The sequence below is a fragment of the Argiope bruennichi genome, chromosome X2 (assembly GCF_947563725.1).
Source record: "Argiope bruennichi chromosome X2, qqArgBrue1.1, whole genome shotgun sequence".
Classification (NCBI taxonomy): domain Eukaryota; kingdom Metazoa; phylum Arthropoda; class Arachnida; order Araneae; family Araneidae; genus Argiope; species Argiope bruennichi.
In genome coordinates this window covers 94,097,011-94,121,871 of record NC_079163.1, presented here as the reverse complement: position 1 = coordinate 94,121,871, position 24,861 = coordinate 94,097,011, and the positions used below count along the sequence as shown (strand labels likewise).

General features: G+C 28.3%; 1 protein-coding gene across 1 annotated transcript; it reads right to left on the bottom strand.

Moving 5' to 3' along the window:
• Window positions 1-7,495: 7,495 nt before the first annotated feature.
• On the bottom strand, window positions 7,496-10,325 carry LOC129960817 (caspase-2-like). The gene has a single exon (XM_056074479.1). It carries the CDS (start codon window positions 10,323-10,325, stop codon window positions 9,192-9,194), a length of 1,134 nt encoding a protein of 377 aa, XP_055930454.1. The 3' UTR covers window positions 7,496-9,191.
• Between the last annotated feature and the right edge of the window lie 14,536 nt (window positions 10,326-24,861).

Below are 24,861 nucleotides of genomic sequence, written 5' to 3'. Positions count from 1 at the left end.
GAAGAGAACGGAAACGGATTTCAAATGAAACTGCGGAAGATGTCGCTCTTGTCGTGTGGAAAGAGAGTCTGATTCGTAATATTCTTCATCAAGTGCTCAAGCGGTGACACGTGATTTGTCCCTAACTTCGTCTACAGTAAGAAAAGTTCTTCGACCCATTGTAAAGTGGTCTCCATACACATCCACCATGTACAAGCGCTGCATCCTGCAGGCCCGGAGAAACGAAATCAATTTGCTAGAATTTTTTAACCAGAACAGCCGTCGACAATTCATTGCCTTGGAACATTTTGTGGTCGGACGAGGCTCATTTTACCTTAGGCTGAGCAGTTAATACTCGGAACTGTAGCATATGGGGTACTGCAAGTCCTAATGATGTGCATGAACAATCTCTATATCCTGATTACATTACTGTATGGTGTGGTTTTACTGCTGATTTCATTCGTGGTCCCTTTATTTTTGAGGAGAACACGCCTCATGGCCCTCAAAAGTGTTCCGTTACGGGTGCCTGTTACCGCGACCTTCTTCAGCAGCAAGTCATTCTCGCGTTACAAGAACGAGAATGTTTAGGGACTACTGTCTTCATGCAAGATGGTGCACCACCTCACATTGCTCGACCAGTGACGGCATTGCTTCGTGCCTATTTTGAAGATCAACGGGAAATTTCAAGAAGTTTTACAACTACCTGGCCTCCACGTTTTCCGGATTTGAATCCCTGTGATTTCTGGTTGTGGGGATTTCTGAAAGATCGTGTCTATGGAGGAAGCATACGGACTCTGCATGAATTGAAAGCAAGTATAACACGTCATGTTGCTGAAATTGATCGAGAAACCCTTCCTGCCACTGTTGAACACGCCATAACATGCTTTGAACATGTGCTTGACGTAAATGGAATGCACAATGAACGTATATTGTAATTAAATAAAGTTTTTAAGTTACAAATTTTGTTTTTTGTTTTTCATGCGCCGCCTTCTCACCTAGCGGTTGAAATTGGAACTAATTTTATTTTATTGCAGATTTCTGTTCCCCATGATCCATACAACCTAAGTATCAAGTTTCTTCAACATCCTTCCACTAGAGCGGACACTACGTAGGTCTAGACAGGGTAATTTTAATTATAACCACCCTGTACTTAATTTCACCTCTGGTCATCGTCTTGGATATTGAAGCTTCCTGTTAGATATCTTTCCTGGAAAATCCAATCCAATCGACTGATTGTACTTAAATCAGTGGCATGGCGATTGAGTGGCGTAAATGCCCCAGGTGTCATAAAGACAAAATAGGCCAAGTTTTAAAATTCAAATATGTTGGATAAAAATAAAAGCAAATAAATAAAATTCGATATGCAGTCTTAATATCAAATTATAGATATGTAGACAAATTTGTGTAAAATCCTCCAAAGAGAAAAGGTGCAAATTACATACACGATTTCCTTTTGCTTTGAACCTTAACACGGAACCCGCCATATTGTCAGTGGCGCAGCATTAAGGGGAACAAGAGATGTAGATTCCCGGCCACTAGTTTTAGGGAGCGTCACAGAGATAAAACATTAGCACAATCATCCAACTTTTCTAAGGCGCCAGATATATGGAATTTCTAAGACCTGTTATACCATGCCCCTGGCGCCATTTGCTCTTTCTAAACCACTGGGGACCACAAAATTATATTATGTAGCGGAAGCCACAGACTTAATTGTATGGTCTGTATTTAACTGAAACTGGATAATTAAGTAGATTTTACATATTGAAAAAAAAATTCAAATGCTTTTAATTTGAATTTTTTCTCTAGTTTTAGGAACATTCTTTTAAAATAATGTTAAGATATTGCATAATTCAACTTTATTTGACCTAATTGAAAGTCAAAACTAAAATTAGTGTTTATTTCTAAATTGTTTTCTTTAGTGAAATGTCTACATCCTGTGAATGATTAATAATTCTAAGTGAATAACTTTAAAGGCCCTTCATTCGATCGAGGAGAGAGTTGCACACTGTATTTAATTAATCAAGCAAAAAAATAAATTCTTGCTTTTTAAAAATAAATTTCAATATATTAATTGGGAATGATACTTTTATTTTGAAACTTTATCGAGTAAAAGCTGTTTTCAAAATGTTTGTTAAAAAATATTACTTGCTTATTAAAATTATTAATTTTTTAAAAAATTTTAATAATTTATTTATGAATATCGCTTACTGTTTATTTATGAATTAAATGGTGGTTATTGAAACTTGCATATTGAATTAAAACTTAAGAAGACTTTTAAAAAAACTTTATAAAATTGTCATTTTGATGAGTGCATTTTTTTTTTCGTTCGAATTTTTATTGAGATCCCGTCAAATTCAAATCAGCCAAATTCCACTGTAGTAGAATATATATATGTAGGTTTTTCTAACTTTGCTGTAAAACTTCATTTCCTTCTCATCTCCATAGAAAATTTATAACACACCTCCCCCCCCCACACACATTTTCAATTCCTTCATGATTTAGTGACTTAATTAATACGTGGATAAAGGGGGAGAACTAGAAAAATAAAATTTGGCATGTGGTCTTAAAACCAAAATTGAAAAAACATTTATGTCAGTAATTAGGAAAGAAATAATCATATTCCCTTCATTCGGTACAACAGTAAATGTATTAGTAGGCAAATACCTTCTATCATTTGGAAATTTTCATTTTAAAAAGCTTAGAACTATTTCAGAAAATTTTTCCACCAACAACTGTTTTTTAACGATTATGAACTGCAGAAGGTAATCTGGATGTTTCATAGTCTTATTTTGTTAACTCATTGTACAAATAAATTAATTACCTGAGAGTAGAAAATTGCATATTCTGACTATTAAAACAAAATAAATATTTTATAATGAACAAAATTTTTAAAAAGCCCCCGATTCTTCAAAATTTAAAAAGGCTTATTTTTTCGACTTGCCATTTTTTTTATAAAATATACAATCACATCATTAAAACGATTTTCCACGCTTTCTTCTAAATAAGTAGTGTAGTTTAAAGGAAAGATTCAAAATTAATTATTAATTAGAAAAGGAATAACCATACATCCTTCGTCAGTATATACAGGGTGGTTATAATAAAAGTGCAAGTGTTTGAAGGACCGTAAAAGAAAAACTACTTGAAGCACATTGAAGAAATTTGGTATATGTTATGTTTACAACATGGGAAAATGAATTACACAATAAAAAAATTTTAGTTCATTTTTTTGTAACAGATGGCGCTGTACATTATTAAAATGTTGTTTTTGCTCTGTACTATGTCAAAATGAATACCATTCAATTTTAAAATCATTATGATAAAAGTCATGTATCTTTAAGCTATAGTCATGACTTTGTCAAAGGTAGAACGTGCTCTGTTAGTAAAATGTTACTACCAAAAGAATAGCAGTTATAGTGCTGCTTTGAAAGAATATCGCCGTCTTAAAGATTTGAGAAAAGGGCAGAGTCTGTGAATGGCTTAAAGAAAATGATTAATAAATTTGAAGCTACAGGAGAACTCGGAGTTCTCCCTAGAACTAGAGGAAGAAGATCTGTGAATCAGAAAGTTGTGGAAGAGATTAGGGAAGCAATTGATTCAGGGTTAGTGGATCAGCGCTAGAAGTGTAGCAAAGACTTTATCTAAACCATGGGCGACCGTGCGCTAAGTCTTGGGCTACATTTTAACACGCTATTCATATAAAATTAAACTTTTGCAGCACTTGCAACCAGGTAATCCACAACAAAGAATTGATTTTGCCAACTTCATTCTTGTCAAAATTGATGAAGACGAATCATGGATTCGAATGATTTTGTGGATTGATGAAGCGCATTTTACTTTATCTAGACAAATCAACACCCATAACTGTAGGATATGGGGCTCATCCAACGCGCATACTGTTTTTTGAAAATCCTTGTATTCAGCGTTTGTTATAGTTTGGTGTGATATGACTGCTGACTTTATTATTGGTCCATTTTTTTTTTTTTTCGAAATTCTTCCACCAGCAGGATTAGTTCGCTGCACCGTAACAGGCACTAGTTACACTCAAATTTTAGAAAGTAATGTTATCCCTGCTTTGCAAGACAGAAACTGCCTCGATTCAACAATATTCATGCAAGATGTAGCACCACCTCACATTGCTCATTGTGTTACACAACTGCTTCACCAAACTTTTAGTGAGGATCGTATAGTTAGCAGATGTTTCCAAAATGTGTGGCTTGCGATTTCTGGCTGTGAGGATATTTGAAAGATCGCGCCTACAAGGACAACCCTAACTCTGTTGTTGCTTTAAAAAGCAGCATTACTAGACATGTCCTGGAAATTCAGCAGGAAACATTAGGTACTACTGTGGATCACGCTGTCTTGCGTCTGAAGCATTTGATAGGACTTGCAGGATCCCATATTGAATAAATATTGCAACACATTACGCATTTCATATTTTAACAAAGAAAAATGTTATAATTACAATGTATAAAATATCGTTATTAAAAAGCGCCACCTATGACAAAAAGTTGAACTTTTATTGTGTAATTCATTTTCCCATGTTGTAAATATAACATATACCAAATTTCTTCAACATTCTCCAAGTAGTTTTTCTTTTACAGTCCTTCAAACACCTGCATTTTAATTATAACCGCCCTCTACATTTTATTCAATTAAAATAGATTAAATCACAGATAACAGTCAGCAGACATTACGTTGTTTCTTTGCATGTTCCAAGCACACAATATTAAATAAACATTTATTTTACATGGCATTTAGTATTTTCAGTTAATGTAAGTTAATCTGCAATCATTATACATATTTTAATATTTCTCTTCAGTGAAACAATAATAAACAAACAAACAAAAAACTTTTTTTTCCCCTTAGAAAAGATTATTTTCTTGGTCATGACACAAGTTCAAATGTATTCTATGCCCTCCATCTAAAAACCAACAAAAAAAAAAAAAAAAAAAAAAAAAAATTAAAAACAAACACACATACGTAGACCATTCTCCCCACAATCTCTAGGAAGCTAACCACCCTTTTTTATAAAACATACTTCCTCTTTATCAGAAGTCCTAGACTAAGTATGCTACATCAAATGAAATTAGTCAATAGCAACAAAAATGATCAAAAATTTTTTGACTCCAGATGTACATATTACCAACAAACTGCATATTTCAGTTATTTCATAAAATACCTAATAATTTCATGAAATGACCAATTCTGATTATGAAATAACGAATTTCATACTTTAACATTATCATACATACATAATAAAAATAACATGACTGTGGACTTTTTTGCAGGTAATTAGCAGTTATTCCAAAAAGTTTTAAAGAACCATTACTAAATCAATACCTGATTTTCAAAAAACTGAAAAATGAGCCATTTTAATTATCAAAATAATATTTTTAAAATAAAACTTTCGATGATTCCTGACTATTACTATTTTTATATGCAGTCATGGAAAGATAGCATAAAATTAGCAGATGTGTTTGTTATAATTTTGAAATGAAAAATAGCTTTCATTAGGAATATTATACAAGAAATTGTTGATTTTGGTATTTTAAAGAGATTCTTACAGTTTCTCAGAAGCAAACAACATAGTTGAGAAAATGAAAGTTATAGCAAATATACTAATGTAAAACACAAGGAAAAAATTTTTATTTAAATAGAAAATCATAAATGGTAATGAATTATTAATTAGTGATAAATGAAAAGAAATTTTATTAAATATATTTAAAAGTTTAATGAACTATTCAGATAAAATAGTTTACATAATTATTTACACCTTTAAGAATCTCATAGAAATACTCACTAGCAGTGTTTGTCCAATATGGAAAATTTATGTATATGACCCTATTTTGAGTTGCTGAGATGACTTTGAGAAGGCATTCAATACATATCATTTTAGAGATAAATTATAATTCTCATGATAATTCAAAAAAGTAGAATTAATCCTATGGAGATAATATTTCAGATCAATAAAATAATAGTGCAATTAACATTTCTTTGATCATAAAAATGTTCTTTTCTTGGACTTCATTATCTGATTTTTTTTAAATGTTTGGTTTTGTGAAGACAATTTAACAAAGATTAATACGTTAAAATAAAATAACATGTAAAGAATAGAAGAATATACAATGACAACAGACATTTTTAAGTAAAAATTTATTTATACTCATTCCTAAAATATACAATTATTTTTCAAAAATTATTCAGCAGTAAATGTTTATTGAGCAAATTGATGAACCACACATCCAAAGTATAAATAAAAACAATTTTAAAATCATATATACTTTAGAGTGTATAAAACACAATAAAAAATATTTCAGGAAATTAAAGTACATAGGTCATGGAAGGAACGGAAAAAATTAGAAAATATTTTAAACTTTGCTAGATTGAAGATATATAAAAACAACATAATAAAAATAATAACATTTGTATGAAGTTTTATTTATTATATACATATATGAAAAACACATTAAATTACAAAAATATTTCCATATCTTCTCAAAAAGAAGTCACCTAACAGAATAAAAGATAAGTGTGCGTGGTTATAGATGTCCTGAAAATATTGATTAAATTACTTGAATTATATTTACTTCTTAGTATAACAAGTTTAGTAAGAATTCAGTTAAAAGATAAAAACTGTCAAATCAAATAATTATTAGAATGGCTAGATGACAAAGATTGAGCAAATTAACTATATGAGCCCCACTAATGTGAGAATTCCAGTGCCTCAAAACTCAGGAAAATTTTTCATCAATAAAAACGGAATCATCCCTTTCTTCAGAGAAATTATACTTTCTGAGCTAAAATTGAAAAGCCTCACTACTTTTCAATACTGACATGACTCCCTATAGTTGCCATTTGCAGTTTTAGGGAAAGGTTTGTTTAATTTGATGCTGCTAAATTTATACTCGCACGTAATTCAAAGATTTTAAGTATTTTTTTTTAGCATCTTATGGTTGCTATATAATTTCAAATAAATATTAAAAAATAAAATCAATGTGAACAAATCAAACATAAAATATTATCATCTACAATGTTTCAAACTACAGGTTTGAATCACCTTTAAATTTTTTTCTCAAAAAACTTTTTTTAAATTGAATAAAAATTTCACTTTTTTTGGAAATTACATTTACAATTGATTTTAATTGTATATAACAATTATGATATTTAAAATATGATGATAATAAAATGTGCACGGTTATGAAAAGTTAAAAAAAAAGACAGTTATTAATAAAAAATGGTAATCTTATAATTTTAAACTTATCTTGTTTGGTAAGGCAACAAACCCAGCACACTAAATCAAAAAATTTATTAGCACATAATTTTACTAGCAGGAAAAAAAAAAAAAAAAAAAAAGAAATCAGAAAAAAATCTAAACAATTGGTATCAATAAAAATAAACAAAGATTTTTGTAAATTTGTTTCTAAAGAAATAAGAAATTTGTCATATCTTATGCATAAAAATATTCAAAAAGAGCCACAGTATGTTAATCATAGTAAAATGTATAAGAAAAATTGAAATCTTTGTTTGAATTAAGAGTTTTTCTTTAGTGATAAACATTTCATTCCTGTAACTACTGTCTTCTAATTATTTTTTAAAAAAAAAAGTGCAACAATCATTGTCAGGGGCAGCAGCACCTCTTAGAAAACATAATCGGATACAGTTGCGAATTACCCTTCTCCCTTAAATCTAAGCTATGTGCGGGAAAGCATCCAAGTCAGGGCTCTGTTGAATGGAGTATTTTGGCTCATAGGGTAAAATATATCTAGGCCTGCGATGGACAAACTATGACTGATAAATAAGATAGCTTATTTAGAGATTCTATCTCTGTAGACTTTCAAATAATAGTATAGTAATTTAAAATAATAGAATAAGCAGTGTATATCAACTCCAACCAGGTTGCGAGGAACTTTTAGAAATTTATTCACAGCTTCATTCATCACATTACTATCAAAGAATTTTTTTAAATATATTCTTTAGGCATTATTGGGTTTTATAATAAACTATATTATACCGAATTTTATTTTGGTTCGAATCCAAAAACATTTAATATTTGATACAGACTGTTACAACATTAATCATTTTAAATAATGAGAATGAAAGCAGCAACTATTTCACTTAGCAAAGCTTCATTTTGAAACAGCACAAAAACTGCAATAAAATCTACAGCAGGTAAAAACAGAACCAATTTGCCAAAAATATCCTAGAACACTTACCTGAAAGAAACTCATTTAACCCCTTGGTGTAATTATACACACACACACACACACATATATATATATAATAAAGACATCAGGTCAATATTTTATACATTAATAATTTAATTTTATAAGAAAGTTTTTAAACAGACTTTTTAAATAAATTTTAAAGCACTATGGCACTTAAACAAATATGAGTGTTAAGAAGATAAAACAACAATTTTAAATCAATAAGAATGTTAATGAAAATTGAGTACATACCACTTGATATTAATAGCACCCTCGTTTCGAAATAAAGAACATTTATCATAAACAATCACATTTATATTATTATTTCTTATTGAAACATATAGTCAGTAACTATAAGGCTAGGCTACAACAAAGCCACAAAGATGTAATAGCTCAAATATTCATATAAAACTGTTGATTTACCTATACATTTTCTATACAATTTGAACAAGGAACAGTATAAAAAAAGGCACATGAATTCCACAGATAATATGATTTATTTATTTATTAATGTAATAATTAATTTTAATTATCTTCTTTGATTCACCAATGTAACAAAAACTCTTCATTTCATTACATTGTTACAAACTTTTATAAGAATTCATAAAATACATTTATTTTTAAAGACAGAATACAATTAACAACCTAATAGTTTTACAGAGATCATGCAAACTGAAATAAAAGACCTAAAATTTTAAAAATGCCGAGTGCCAATTGTAAAATAACTAAATAAATAATAATACCTTAACTTCAAAATATTTTTCACAGTCATTGTGTTAACCAATGACAATGAACATTCAATATTAATTCAATTTATAAGCCATATAATTTTAACTTTAAAAACTACAGTAAGAGGTTAAGTCTCTTTTTCAAATATATTCCAAAACAGTACATTATATGATTCTTTACCTGTTTTGGAAAACTTTCCCTATATTAACAAGAAATACATCCTTCAAAACAATAATATATAAAAAATATAAAATTATGTTAGTCTTTTTCTACAAAAATTTAGGGCATTCCAAGCTTTTGGGGGTCATAAATTTCACAAATGTCAGCAACATTTTCCATGCAAAAGAAAATAGCAGCTTTAAAACCAAAATGATCTATATGAAGAACTTGCTTACACATTTTCATTGATAGTCTAGATTCAAGTTTTAGAGCAACAGTTTTTAACATAGTTTCTAAGTCTTCAGTTAAATAATCACTAGAGAAGACTTCAATTAAATCTTGACAAAACCAGGTACCTTTTTCATGATCCCTATATGATTTGTGATTTGGAAGAGAACTATGTACTGCTAACATATTGGACATCGTTGGAATTTTCACTATTCTGGCTGCATCAGCTGACACATTTGGATATTTCCCATAATCTTCTTCATCTCCACGACAAGCTTGGAAAAAAAATAGTTTAGGTTTGTATCTCAAAGATTCACAATTAAAATTGTCGAACATTTGATAGATTTCAATTTTTTTCACAAAGTCGGAATCAGATCCATAGATGATATCCAGATTGTCCGTATTGTCTCCATGACTTAAAATAAAAAGAACACATGAATCTACGGCAGACCAATCCTCCTGGCTGAATTTTTTCAAATAAGCTCGCATCTCGTCCGCTGTCAAGTTTCTTTCATTTGTCACGTTGTAGCCAAGTTTCCTGAATAAGACGTGCAAAGCTTCAGCATCTACATCTGAACCATATCTGTACGAATGAGACTCAAATTTGACGTTATTTATTATAAAGCAATGTCCAATGAACGGTTTCGAATTCATTTTGTAACATAACCGCTTTCTAGCGATCACATTCAATGTTAGATCAGTATTAGGTGAATTAGTTTCCAAAAATTTAGCTTCTTCAGAATATCCAGCATCCACTAAAACCTGACGAAATTTGTCAAAAGCATCAGGACCTCTTGTGGTTAGCTCTATGAAAAAGTCGTATTTAGATGGGGAATTATAAATATCATCCAACATAGCATTAGTAAAAATATTATGTTTCTTTAAATATTTTTTTAATTTATCTAAACTTATTTTTTTAGATAAATAGTCCTTATTTCTTAAAATTCGATTCCTATACGCAGGATCCATTGCTACTTCTGAAGTTGACAATAAACTGTAATGTTCAGTAAAAACAGTTTCAAACATGTCAACATGTTGTGCTTTTCTGAATTCGGTCACAGTTAATTTATCATTCCAATTATATAGATTGGAAAAGATTTTTGAAATTTCAAATTAACATGGTTGTTAAAGATTCTTTGAAAAAAAATCTGTTCGTAAAAAATATATTTCTGGTTGATTATTAAGTAGCCCCAACGATAGAGATAAGGATAATAAAGAAAATTGTATTGATTCCGTTTTTTTTTTTTTTTTTTTTTTTATGGATCTGGAATTTAGAAAAACACATTTATTTAGAATCAATTCAAAAATAAAAATATTTTCTGCTCATTTTTATAGGTAACAAATCGATCATTTTATGCGATCATATTATTATCTTTCAATCAATCAATCATTTTTATGTTAAAATTATGAAACAGTAGGTAATTTATATTATTCACAAGAATTGTAATTTTGAATTAAGTATTTTTAGTATTTTATTTTTTGTATTTCTGTGAACAATGTTTGACATAATTTATGTCGTTTGGTACTAAAAATTTACTAAAAAAAGTTTGATATTCCTTAAAGATGGACAGCTTGGTGAGTAAACGTTTTATATGTGATATTTGTAATTCTGGATTCAGTCAGAAGAGTAATTTGTATTCTCATCGCTGTATTCATGCTGGAGAGAGACCGTACGTATGTAAGGACTGTGGAAAATCGTTTGCTAAACGAACTACCATCAATCTCCATCATTTAGTTCATCTTGAAGTGAAACCTCATTCCTGTGATGTCTGTGTCAAAAGATTTAGCCTCAGAAATCAACTCAAGCGTCATTACATGACTCATTTTAAAATTAAACCTTACAGTTGTGAAATTTGTAACAAAAGTTTTTATGAGAATTGGGAGCTTACTAAACATAGATTGATTCACTCAGGAGAATCTCTTTATACTTGCGAATCATGCAGTAAAACTTATGATAAATATTCTAACTTAGAAACCCATCTTTTATCTCATACTGGCGATAAACCATTTGTTTGTGAATTATGCCAAAAGGGATTTATTTGTAAATGTGACCTACAATATCATCATAGAACTCATATTGGCGAAAAACCATATGTGTGTGAACTATGTAACAAGTGTTTTAAGCACGAAGTTACTTTGAAAAGACATCAATATATTCACACTGGACTAAAACCTTTTTGTTGTGAATTTTGTAAAAAATGATTTCAAACTAGAGTTGAAGTTAATAGACATGCTTATACTCTTGGTATAGAAAAGCCTCTCAAATGTGAGGTATGTTGTAAAAGTTTCATAACAAAGAGAGAACTTGAGACACATAATTTTATCCACGCCGGAGAATGACCCCATATTTGTGAATTTTGTAAAGTTGGTTTCCGAGCCAAAGCTCATCTCAGAAAGCATTATAAAACTCACAAGAGATACAGAATTCAGCAAGAGAGACAGAAGACTGCACAAACCTTGATACCAAAAGAAAACTTTATACCAATTGAGGATGGGGGATATAAAGCTCTTTTAGCTGAATGGGAGAAGGAGCAAATTGTACAAGTTCAGCATCAGGAAGAGAAACAAATAATTTTTCAAATTAAAGTTAAGAAACAAGGAGCTTTACAAACTGAATGAGCGATAGAGGAAACTCTGCAGTTTCAATTCTACAAAATTCATGTTGAATTACGCATTGAATTGACTGCTTTATATACTTATAAAAAAATGTAATATATGAACATTATACTCATTTGCTTAAATTAATGACTGAATATACTGGGTAATATGTTTTTCAATTTAATAATAAGTGTTATAAAGCAAATTTGAATAAATTCAGAGTCTGAAATTTGCATTTTTATTCATTATAGTGTAATCTCATTTCTTAATTTTAGAAATAGATATAAAAACTAAAAATATTTTATATGTTTTAAATTAAAATTGCTGTCAAAAATTGTATACTTATTATGACTTCTTACGTATTTTTGATTTGAAGGAAGGATGGAGGTTTGTTTCCTGGCATAAGCTCCTGAACGGGTTCTTACCTTGTGCCAGGTTAACAAAATCTTATTGATTTGAATATATTTTCCATAAGGGATATATAAACATATATAATATTCACTTCTTATTTAAGTGTAAAATTTTTATAAATTAACTTAAAATTAGATGATGTAGTTGCTTAAATTAAATCTTTTTATGGTGATTTCTTTCTAATGTGGTGATTCTGATTCTTATGATCATTTAAGTTGCAAGAGTGTTGAGTTCTCTTGGTTTGCATGATTTTGGTAAGAAACCATGCCATCATTTTAAAATTTTTCCTTTTATTTTATTTACTTATTACTTCAATCTAATGAATTATTTAGATATTTTCTTGATTTTTTTTAAAGTAAGAATTTCAACAACTCTAAGAAATGTTCAAGACATCTCAAATATAAAGAAAAAAAAAATCTTAAATATGGGAGAGTGGTTTTTTTTTCTTCTCCCAACTATACCTTTAATTAAACTCTGTTTGTGTTGGCAATTGGGGGGTAAATTTGAAAGTAAGTAAATTTAGAACTCCGGTTTTTCTCATCAAAAATGAGTTATAGAAGTTTAAATGTGAAAATGTCTTTGATCAATGTGATAAGTTATTCCTTTAGACCAAGTCAGAGGTACAGTATTTCTTATTTGGATACTTGGTCGTATGGTCTGTTGCAAGGGATTTCCATTCCAATCTGAAAAACCATGGTAATATTGGATAGGTAAGTATATTTTGGGAGTCTGAAGTAAATTTTATCTTTTTATCCTTCTATAAAATAGCTTTCTCTTGAAGTAATGACAAAGTAATATATTTCTGAGTTTCAATCTACAATTTGATATACACAATTATACAATATCTTAGTTGTGGTTTAATCTTTAGATTATATTAAAAAAGTTGTCGAATTAGGAATACTTGGCCCTATTAAAAAAAATTCACAAAACGAGAATTTATATAGGTAAGTTACTTTTGATATTTATACTACTACATTAGCAATGCTTTTGATTTCTGAATTTATATTTGTTACTTAAAAAACTAGTGTGAGTGAATGCCCTGAAACTTTCTTGCATATCTCCTAATAAAGGCAATGTTTCCTTGAGCAAGCCTGTCGATGGCAAGAGTACTTGGATTTTTATTTTCAGAATCCTGCACATGAACTTTTTTTGCATCTTAATATAGTAAAGAAAACTGAATGTGCATATTGAATACCTTTTCATCAATTGTTTGAAACCAAAATTTGCAACAGAAATGCAATTTTCGTAACAAGATCAGAAAGCAAATTTTATTTATTTAAGTTATAATATTTTTGAGTTGGTGTATTTTTCCTCATGTATATTAATTTAAAGACAGATGGTCAATCTCTTTACATATTTAATTCAAAATTTGAGATGGATCTTCACTTTAGGTAGTAAGTTCTGTAGCTATCATGTTCACTTGTACTCACATGAATAGATAAACTTACTGGAAATGGATTTCACTTAGAATTTGATTGAGATTTACAAATTTAGTCCAAAGAACATGTACCAAATTTCATCCTTTTAGCTCGAAGCATTTTTGATCTCTTGTACTTGCAGAGAGACATGACTACAAATGTATTTTTCAGTCTCAAACAGTCTGAAAAGTGGGAATTCTTCAAAATTTCAAATTCGAATATTTTGATAATTAAAATACTCTCTCTTATATATATTGTATATGCAAACATATGAAGATTATGGATTGCTAACAAAAGTATAGGAAAACAATAGCTTTGAGCCTACAGTTATCTTTCTAAAGAATATGAATTTTAAAAATAGTTATAGATTTTTCTCAAACTATAAAATTGAGTAAAGATGTTCCTTGTTCATTAAATAGTAAGATGACTAATATGTTTTTAGAGAAAGAAATCTACTAAAAAGTATGAAAATGGATTTTAATCAAAAATAATTGTTATTGTATTGTAATATCATTTTCTCATTTATATTTGTTTTCATAATAAGGTTAAGTTGACAGTACAACATTTGGTCAGTATTACAAGAGTAACTGTACTGTATTATGTAAGGTTTAAAAAGAATTAGAAATGTTATAATTAAAAATTTTAGTTTTTTTAAAAATATGTAATTCAAAACTAAGCATGGTTAAAGTCGGCTTTCACTATAGAATAGTGAATTTAGAAAGAAAGTCAATAAAGGATTAATACCAAAAATTGGTCAAAGGTACAAAATTCTCCCCAACTGGAAAATGCTTACTCTCGAAAAAATTATGCTTAGTGCTTGATTATGCTTATCTTATTCTGTTTTTTAAGCAGTTCTACACAAGGGCTGAATTATAAAATGGGCTACTACCTTGGTTCCCAAAACATTGATACATTTTTTATTATATTTTCAGAACATATCAGTTTCATGCTTTCATTTAATTTACAATGGCTATGTGTTCAAATTAAAATCAAGTATAGTTTAAATGTTAGAACATTATTTTTCATAATTAATTATCTTTTGTAAGTTTATTATGTCAATAACTCTAATAGATGTGTCACTTCATGATTTAAAGATTGTTTCATTCTATAATTAAATGATGGTTAGATTGGGCACAGAGTTCCTTTTTTAACTATTCTATTTAAAATTGTTTTTAAATTTGAATCTGGATTATTATTTTCATATATGAAATATTTAAACCAACTATCGTGAAAGGAACTTGTATTTAAATGTTTTGTCAGTTATCTGATTTGTGACATAAAGCTACTTAATAAATTATTTATTTGAACATGATTTTGAAGTTTTATTTTTGTTTTCTGAGTAATGTCATGGTCTTTGCTTGTTATAATTCTGTTTTTTGTCATCTTTCATTTAAATAACTGTAGCTCTTTTCAGATTTAAATAATAATCTCTGTATTACCCTATGTGAAAATAATGAAATATCCTACAATTTCGAATCAAGTCATTTGAAATACTTGCTACACAATATATACTAATGAATTGTGAATCATAAAAATATAGAGTTATTTATCATTAAAAATATAAATTAATTTACATCCTCATTCTCCAACTTTTATTGTCCAGTTTGCAATATTTTTGTTTAAAATTAAAGCAGCAAAGGTATACTTTTTTCTTATGTATGAATGGGTACTTACTTCTATTGTGTATATAGCCAAAGCATATAATATACTAGATGTGTAGTGTCATACATACTAGGATGTGTCTTTCACACTATGTCCAATAGTGTGAAAGAAGTAGCATTACGGAAGAAGAACTGGTCACTTTTTTCCCTTCTTTTTTAATTTATTACCATCAATTTTCATGGTTTTATTTAGTCCTACACTTCTCATTTATTTGCTTAGTATTAAAAAGACATTTTTTTAAAAAGTAATATGATAAAATGTTACCATATCAATAAGTAAACATTTGAGATCAGTTGAAACAAAATCAGATGTGTCATTTTAATTTGTCTCGTGCAGTTACGAAACAGAGGAACATGTTCAGTTTTATTTCTGAAATTATATTACTTAAATATGTATTAACAGGTTCATGGACTTTATATAAATTGTTTTCTTGAATTTGACTTCCATTCATTAATAATCCATTTCATTAAATTTGAAGTTGGAGAGTATCATGTATAACTTTTAATATTGATGTTTGTTTTATTCTGAACTAATTCTTTTTTGAGTTAAGGTAACTAAATTTTTCATTTTTGAATTTATCTTCTTTTTACAGTGGATTAACTTTATTCAAACTATAAAGTCAAAAAAAAAATTTTTTTTATGCGACTAATTTTTTAAAAAAAATCCTTCTACATCTAAAACATAAATGAAAAAATTATTTTAAAAAATTCAAATCTATATCTAAACATACAAAACTGAGTACAACCACTGCAAAATATGGTATTTTTGTTGTACATATTGTCTTTCCATTATACTTGATTTTCAAACTTATTTATGTTTATTAGTTTTATGGTTTGATCTTTATCTCTTGTTCATTGGTCTTATAGTATTATTTTGCTGTGGCTGTGTTCAGTTTTGTAAGTTTAAATTTGGATTTGAATTTTTGAAATAGTTTGTTTACTAATTAAATGTTTTAATTTTTTTGTCTTTATTTTTTATATACTAATTCTTGTCTTTTAAAAACCATTTGGGTCTCAAAGGTCCAATATTTAAGAAAAAGTCAGAATCCTCGCAGAAAAGAAAAAAAAACCCTCGTTTAAATCTTTGCTTAAAAGTGACCCTAGATAAAGTCTTCAGGCCAGATTCATCATTTTCTTCTATTTTCCCCCATTATATGCAATTTAAATTTAAGATTAATGCTTATTTTTAATTTGGTCAGTACTGTTAATTTATTTTTAACACTTGAATATCAATAAATGATATAGAAATAAAACTCTGGATTATGCAAATTGCTAATTTAAATTTTACTGAAAAGCTGTATTTCTTTTGAAATTTAGGTATTCCTTTCTCTGCAGAAAATTTAGTACAGAACTGTGCAAATTTTTTGGGACAAACACCAAAATTTTCACATATGTTGTTTAACTAATAGAGGTTATCTGAGACTCTTTCCTCACCTTTTGCATTTCCATGGACACGACAACAGCAATTAATAGAGGTTCACTTACATGTATGATATAGCAATCTGTAACAAATATTTCATCCCATAGCTTTTATTAGATCCAATACAAATTTTGGCATAGATTCCACTAATTTATAACTAAAATTTTTAATGGTGTCATCACAAAAATTTCAAACTTTTCCAACATTTCTAGACATTTATTTCATCCTAAAAGGGTGGGGGGAGTATATCAACGAAAAACATCTTTAATGCATAATAATGTTTAAAGGAAGCATAATTATAAAGTTATGTGGATGGATATCCACAAAGACAATGATGGATATCCACAAACATTATGATCACAAAGTATCCACAAACATAACACAAAAATGCCTATAGGCATTACAATATAAATTCATCTAATATTCTTCATTTAGCCATCATGTATACAATATTTGCGAGCATATATTATATTTTAATACGAATAATTTTCTATTAATAATTCTTTGATTTATCTATGTCAACTTACATGAACTCAAAGTTATGATTCTTTATTTCCCTTTCCTACTTCAAATATTTTCTGTTTTAGAATTTGTAACAAAAAAAAAATTCAGAAATAAAAATAAATAATAGAAATAAAAAGATTTGTCTATTTTTTCACTCATAATCGATAAAGAATGTCTAAACAGGGATGTTAAGTTGTTTATGTAACAGAAAATATTAAACTCATTAAGTAGTGACATTTAGAAGATTATAGCAAAGATGTCAATGAGCTGTTGAACTTGCATAGCAATAATACCAATTTTTTAACATATAAGTTAAATTTCTATTTATAATTTATTTTTAAACACATTTTAAGTGTATCTTCATATAATTTATTTCACATGAAATAAAAATAAATTTTAACTCTTACTAGCACATTCCGTATGCATGAGAAAAATTAACTTTTATTAACAAAAGCTCAAATTAAAAGATATGTTAACTCTTACTGTAAATAAAACTCGGAAAAGTATAATTTTTAGCACTGTTACTGTAAGAAATGAAATATATATGAAACATGATATTTCTTAATGAGGTAAGTGCAAGAAAAAAATATGGGATTTTTCAGTTGATGATAGCTATTTATTTAACTAATGAAAAGATACTGAAGACGTTGTAGAAAGATGCAAAATGAATTGCAAATAAAAAGAAAATATTTAAAGAGATAGTGTTTGCAATGTTACCCTAGTATGATGCAATGAAATGGAAAGCAAATATTATCCAGAACCATTGATCCTGAAAAATTGAGGAATGGCTGCCTCTGCTAGGCAACAATGATTTCAGAGCCAGGAGCAGATGCTTTATTTTTAAATTCATTTTTACGAAAGAAATCATTTTGAGATGCACATTCTCATCCTCCAAAATTTTTTTGTTTTGTTTTGTTTCAACTTCAGTAGCTCTAGATCACATGGTTTCGTTGTAGCATGCCAACAAACATACATGCCAAAACGCGTTCTTCTATATAATTAGTATAGAGATATATAGTGTAAACAGATTAAGTTGTGTTGCAAATAATTTTTAAAAGAGATGATAGTGTTTCAATCTAGAAATAAGTTTACTTTTAAGTTTTACACACTTATTTTAATCAAAGTAAGTTATTGTAAAAATTTTAAAATATTTTACACACATTCAACTCATGACTATTAGAGAGAGATGCCATATGCATATTCATCAGAGAAGAATTCAAAACAGAAAGAAGCAATTAGCACCATGTTCAAAACTTTATCAACACAAAAAGCTAATTTTCCTCACCTAGAGAATGAAATTAAGTTAACATATGTGGCATAGAAATAACTAAATAACTCTTATTACTTATTGTCAAGTGGTGGGAGTCGTATGTAAGCAGATTTCTATATGAATATTTTAAACTAGGGAAACTTAAAATACTGTGTATGGTCGCCAAGAGGCTATCGCCAAGTAGTAAAAAAAGTGAGCGATAGTTTACAAATGTCAGTTACCCCTGCGTTTCTTCTTTGAGAATTTTATGATCCATTGATCTTTTAGATTTGAAGCATTTATTGTGAGTCTGCGTTAACAAATAATTCTTAATATTTTGCTTTCAGTGTAATATGACCTCATGCTTCTGCTTTGGTATAAAGCTCCATTTAGTAATGATATTATTAAAAAAATTTAGTAATGATGTTACTAAAAATGAATATTAATAAAACTGAATAATAACAATTAATATTTTCTCTTCCTTTTCAATTCAAATTTTGATATAAAAGTGATGTCAATGACAACACAAAAACTGAGTGAAAAAAATTATATGAATAAAGTACTGTAAAAATGACTTAAAAAATGCAAAATTGTGCTTGCATCATACCTGTTCTTATTATACCTATGTAATTTTTGTACTAACTTTGTCTATTATAATAATATTTTTGTGTGTTTCTTTACAGAAGTTATGCAGAAATACTTTGAAAAAAAGTGGGGGGGGGCTCAAATTTACACACAATCAAAAGAAAGAATGTTGCATTATTTTTCTTATTCCTTGATTATGTATTTTTATGAAAATTGAAATTCTACATGATGATTAAACCTTATCATTAATTTGCATATTATGAAAATTTCATATCCATTGAAAAGAAGTATTATATATGGCATTTTTACAGGATTTAAAAGAAGTATTATATATGGAATTTTACAGGATAGTTACATTAACGTTCCGTTTTAAAGTAACACTAGGACTGTTTTGGGACGGACCTTGTAATTTTGAATTGTGCAGAATGAGGATCGCATATTTTGAAATTATTCTAAACAAATTATTGAATCCATGGGTCAAGTACCCTTTTAATTAAATAATTGTTGGTTTAATGATACCTATAATTTGGTGTCAGCTAATTACGTATTTCATTGTTTTTTATTCTGTACAAGTTAAGATTTTTTAATATTGATTCCAAAGAGCTATTTAAAGCAGATTGTAAATGAAACTGGTAATGCAAAATATCATATGTGTATATATATATATATGTATATTGTGAATAAAGTATAAGCATGTAATTTAACCATATAAAATATTTTAATAAATTTAATCCTGAAGTTAAGACTAAAATAGTATGAAAGGATTAAGCTACAGAGTGTTAAAATGCTTTTTTATGAAAGTAAAATTTCCTATGTATAAAGTTTACAATGAATTAAGAATTTCAGAAAAATAACTTTAATTTAAAAATTATTTTTATATAAGATTTTTAAAGCAGGAAACATATAGTAATACAAACATAAATTACATTAATGTATAAAAATAATTATGACTAAGCATACCAAATATTATTAGCAATTTGTAATTTCATATATAAAGAAAATTTATTCAGTAGATAGATTACAACAAAGGGTTATAGCAACTGCATTTTTAAATTCTAAAATTAAATATACTTTAAAAATCTGAAATATTTTTGAATAATTCAGAATATTTATGCAATACAAAGATGTTCATTAAAAAAAAATAATGCATTTTAACTAATTTATTCACACCAGAAGTTTGATTATTTAGATACTATCTAAAAGTTTTACATTTTTCCAATATCTTACTTATATATATTTCTAAAATAAAATGCAAGATAGTGAACCTATGAAAAATTCTTGATTCGAGTTGGTAAAAAAAAATCTAGAATACAGTCAGTCCAGTACAATAAAAAAATCTAAGCCTCTTTTAATATTCAATATACACACTTAAAAAGAATGACAAACAAAAGCATTTGCCATTATTCATTTCACCCAGATTCCATATTAGTGATATTTAACTGACGTTTTTAATAATTTCATTATACAAGAGTAGCTGATATTTGAATTAAATCAATCACACACAAAAAATATATGAAGTCAAATTTAAATAGTGGAACATGACTCATTATAGGTGCACACAAATAAGTTTTCTTTACATGATATGATGAAAATCTTTTAACAATCATTAAATATAAATCTTTAAAAAAATGAAGTAAGATTTATCTTTTAAAAAATTCTCATATATAATGAAATATACAAGGTATTTTATCGTATAAATATTTTCTTTCTGAATATATAAAAACATTTGCAGTGCTTTTCTTTTCAACATATTATGAAATCATAGCTGTTACAGAATAACTAGATCTTTAATTTTAAACATACATTCCTATTCAATATAAATTATTTTTTTATAAGCATTTTTGGTTTTAAATGATAAAAAGCATTTTCTTTAGAAATTTTACATGGCAAAAATCCTGTAATAAAAAGCCATTGTATTAGGCTTCATCAATAATAAAACCCCTTGAATAACTTTCATAATAATATTCCATAAGCAAATGTAATTTTAAAAACGTAAGAAATCAAAAGCAAGAAGATTTTTACTTAGCTAAATGCAAGACATTCATTCAATTCCCAGTTTGATGTGCAATTTATTTACACAACTGAGGATAATCTTTTGTCCATTTTTTTACATCAATTGCCAATGAAATGCTTTTTTCAAACTGTAGAAATAGTTGTGTATTATTTATTATCAACGTATGTAAACTTCTTAAAAATATATGGGCAAAATATTTCGGGTAAATAAAAATAAGATTTTCGAAATGTAACTTAGATGCTTAATAATCTGGAAAAAAATGACATGGAGGATTTCATAAGAATTTATTTTGTTTATAAAGCTAAATATCTAGAACTAACATCTAATCCTATATCGGGGGTTCTTACCTTACTGTGGATTCCCGGGTGCCCCTCTCGTTCAACGTTCCTACCTGTGAAAAGTAAGATTTGCGACTGATTTGCCCATCCTATATGGATAAATGTTGCGATTGAGATGCTAGTCATTTTATTAACATAAAGATTAATAGTTTGTAAATTAGATAAGAGTATACGCCTAACTTTACTTTACAGTAGAGTTTATACACTAGTAATTTTGAATAAGAATTAACTACTAAATAAATTACACCCATATAAAATTGAATTTAATTCCTTATAATATAGGCTTCATTTTGTAGTAGGAAGTTAAAGTACCATGTCGGTAATATATAAAATCATATGTATAGAAACAAACAAAACATTTTTAATTTAAATTCAGACAATTTAATAATAAACTATAAAACATGAACACAAGATATATAAAAAGGCAGCAAAAAATATATAATTAACATAAATACAATTTAATTACAAAAACATGCAATTAACCTAAAAATAATTTAAATCATCCGTTGATAATGGTTGTCATGTCAACAATCAGAACACAATGCGCATGCGTGAATTCTCAACGCCAGTTACGGTAACGCATATTCTTGAGTTTTTCTACGCCAGTTGGGGTAACGCTATGCAGATTAGAAATTTTTAATTTCCTTTATTCTGTTTTATTTTCATTCAAAAGTACTTAAGAATGAATCTGAAAGATCGATTAATTAACAATGTTTAATTTTAAATGCATCAAACATTAAGAAGAATCGTTTCAAATAATCAGCCGAAAAATCTTAAGCCTAGCCTCATGACTGTTGGGGAAAAAAACTGAAGCCGTACTCATTTGGCGATGGGAAAAATGAAGAGTTTTTTGGCGGGAAAGTTAGTTTTTAATTAATAATTAAAATTCTAATTAGCAATTCAAAAAATGGGCTATCCTATCTTTTAAGTTAGATCAAACTGCACACGGTGTGCAAATTTGATTAAAATCGGTTAAGTAGTTTAGGAGTCCATCGCGGACAAACAACGTGACACGTAATTTATATATATTAAGAAGATGAACACAAGATATATAAAAAGGCAGTGCCAAAATTTTTCCATTGCTAGAGCTTTCTTGTACTGTAGTTTTAAATTAATTCTTGTATAAGCAAATAAATCCAATACATTAGTAATATTTTACTACATATTAGGCAGATTATTGAATTGAATATGACAACCCTTAATACATTATAAAATTAAAAAAAACAAAAAAAAAAAAACCCTCTGTTTTACAAAGGAACAAGAGAAAATATAACATTCTTCCAAATATACCTCTTTACACACTATTTATTTCACAAGTGAGATGAAACGAAAGAATATATTACTTAAATCAAAGTCACCTAAAAATCTCTTGAAATTAGAATGACATACTGTCTTTCACACATCTTTATATTTATCGCCACAAAAGAAAGTAACTGCTTGATCCAACTTTTGTTCTCATTTCAGAAAGCAATTTTATTTTTTATTGAGAAAAATGCTTCTGTAAGGAAACTAGGTTTGCTTATTTCTTAATGAAACAATAAAACAAATTCCTTCAAAGAGGCTGGAGTTATTATTAAGACAAATATTTTAATCCATTAAAAGAATGGCAGATGGAAAGAATAAAAATAAGCATTGAAAATATCAGACCATATACTTCTGAGAAATATATATATATATATTCCTCCCCCCCACCCCTAAAAGCATAAAACTTTGAACAATATTAATACGATATTTAACAAAATCAGAATAACGTATACCATAAAAATATAAGGAATAATATCTAAATATATGGAAGGAATTTGTTGGAAATTTTTTGTAGCATTTTTTTTTTCAATTTTTAAAGTATTTCATTATTTTTTTCCGTCTTCTATTTGATAAAGATGAAGTTCATCGATAACCATAATATTGGGGATATGCAAATCATACATCTTTGCCTTTATCGTTATGATTCACTTGCCTTATCTTTTCTACGCTGAATCAAACTTACCATTGAGCTACAATCAAAAGACTAATTAAATTGTAAGAAAATTGTTGAGTTATTTTAAGAACATTTCTTTCTTTCTTTCTTTTTTTATGAAACTGGAATCCTGATACAGATTACTCTCCAATCCAAGAATCTCATCTGAAACCTGGTAAAGAGCTAAAATTCCCACATTACTCTATCTGTGGAAAGGATTTACTCACTCATCGAAAGTAGGTTACGCAGCTGTTCTAATTTGAAATTCGATTGGCTATCATCCTATTTCCTTCCTTTTTTCTTCGTTTGAAAACATAATCTACACGATCCAACTCCCTAAAAGTCAACCAAACCTCAATTAAAATATTTACACCCTTCCGCATGGTAATATTTCTATCCAAGAATTAATCATAAGTTTCAATTCAAACAGCAAATGAATAGCAACTAACGACTTCATGCGAAATACAGCGAATGGAATTCAGGCAAACAAATCTGAAAGGGAACGATCATCTACAATTTCTTCTGCATGTATTCCTATCGACATTCTTTTTCAATAATGTCCATAGTCCCAGAACACTTGACTTTGGAATCCTGATGAATTTCTTTTTTTGGAATGGCCGATTCAATTAGCGATTACATCAGCGATCATAATCCGGTTTCCCTTGATATTAATGCCAACATTCCTCATATAACCAAGATAGTTTATATCACTTATTGGGCTAAATTCAACTAAATCATCATAAATTTGCTCCTAAAATATCTAGTAATCGATTCATTTGTCAAAATCGACGAAAATATTGTAAAACTTACCAGCTCTTTTTTAGCAGCTGTCAATTTCACCTCAAGTCCAGAGTAACAAATGTTCCCCAAAGAAAATATCTTCTGATTGACCTTGAAAAAAAATGAACAGAAAAATAAATATACAAAAAGACGGCATATTACATTTTATCTTAGATGCAAGCATAAATTTATTAGATTAGCAACTGAAGCAATAGAGATATTAATACATTTGGTCAAGAATCTTGAACAGACTGGCTTTTCATTTTATGTCCTGAGCAAAATATTTATGGCGCAAACCGAAAGTTCGCGAAAAAGAGCTTACAAATAAAATTAATTCTGGACACCGACGGCTTAAAGTACTTCTTTTCAAAATAATTCTCAACTTTACGACAACAAACAAATCGCTAAAATAATTTTCGCAGGGGAAAAGTACCAAATTAACCGGGTAATTTTACACTTAATATTCTTACAAAATTATTGCAATTCATTAGAAAATCCAAACTAAAAATAGACACATTAGGATAGCAGTCCAAACGAAACATTGAAATACTATACTCTTAATAGAATCACACTTGTAACGGAAATCATATATACATACCTCCAAAAGAATCCTTCCGTCCCACATTG

What these genes read in the sequence shown, in the direction of transcription:
- LOC129960817 (XM_056074479.1), bottom strand. Translation starts at nt 10,325, where the DNA reads ATGTTTGAAACTGTTTTTACTGAACATTACAGTTTATTGTCAACTTCA.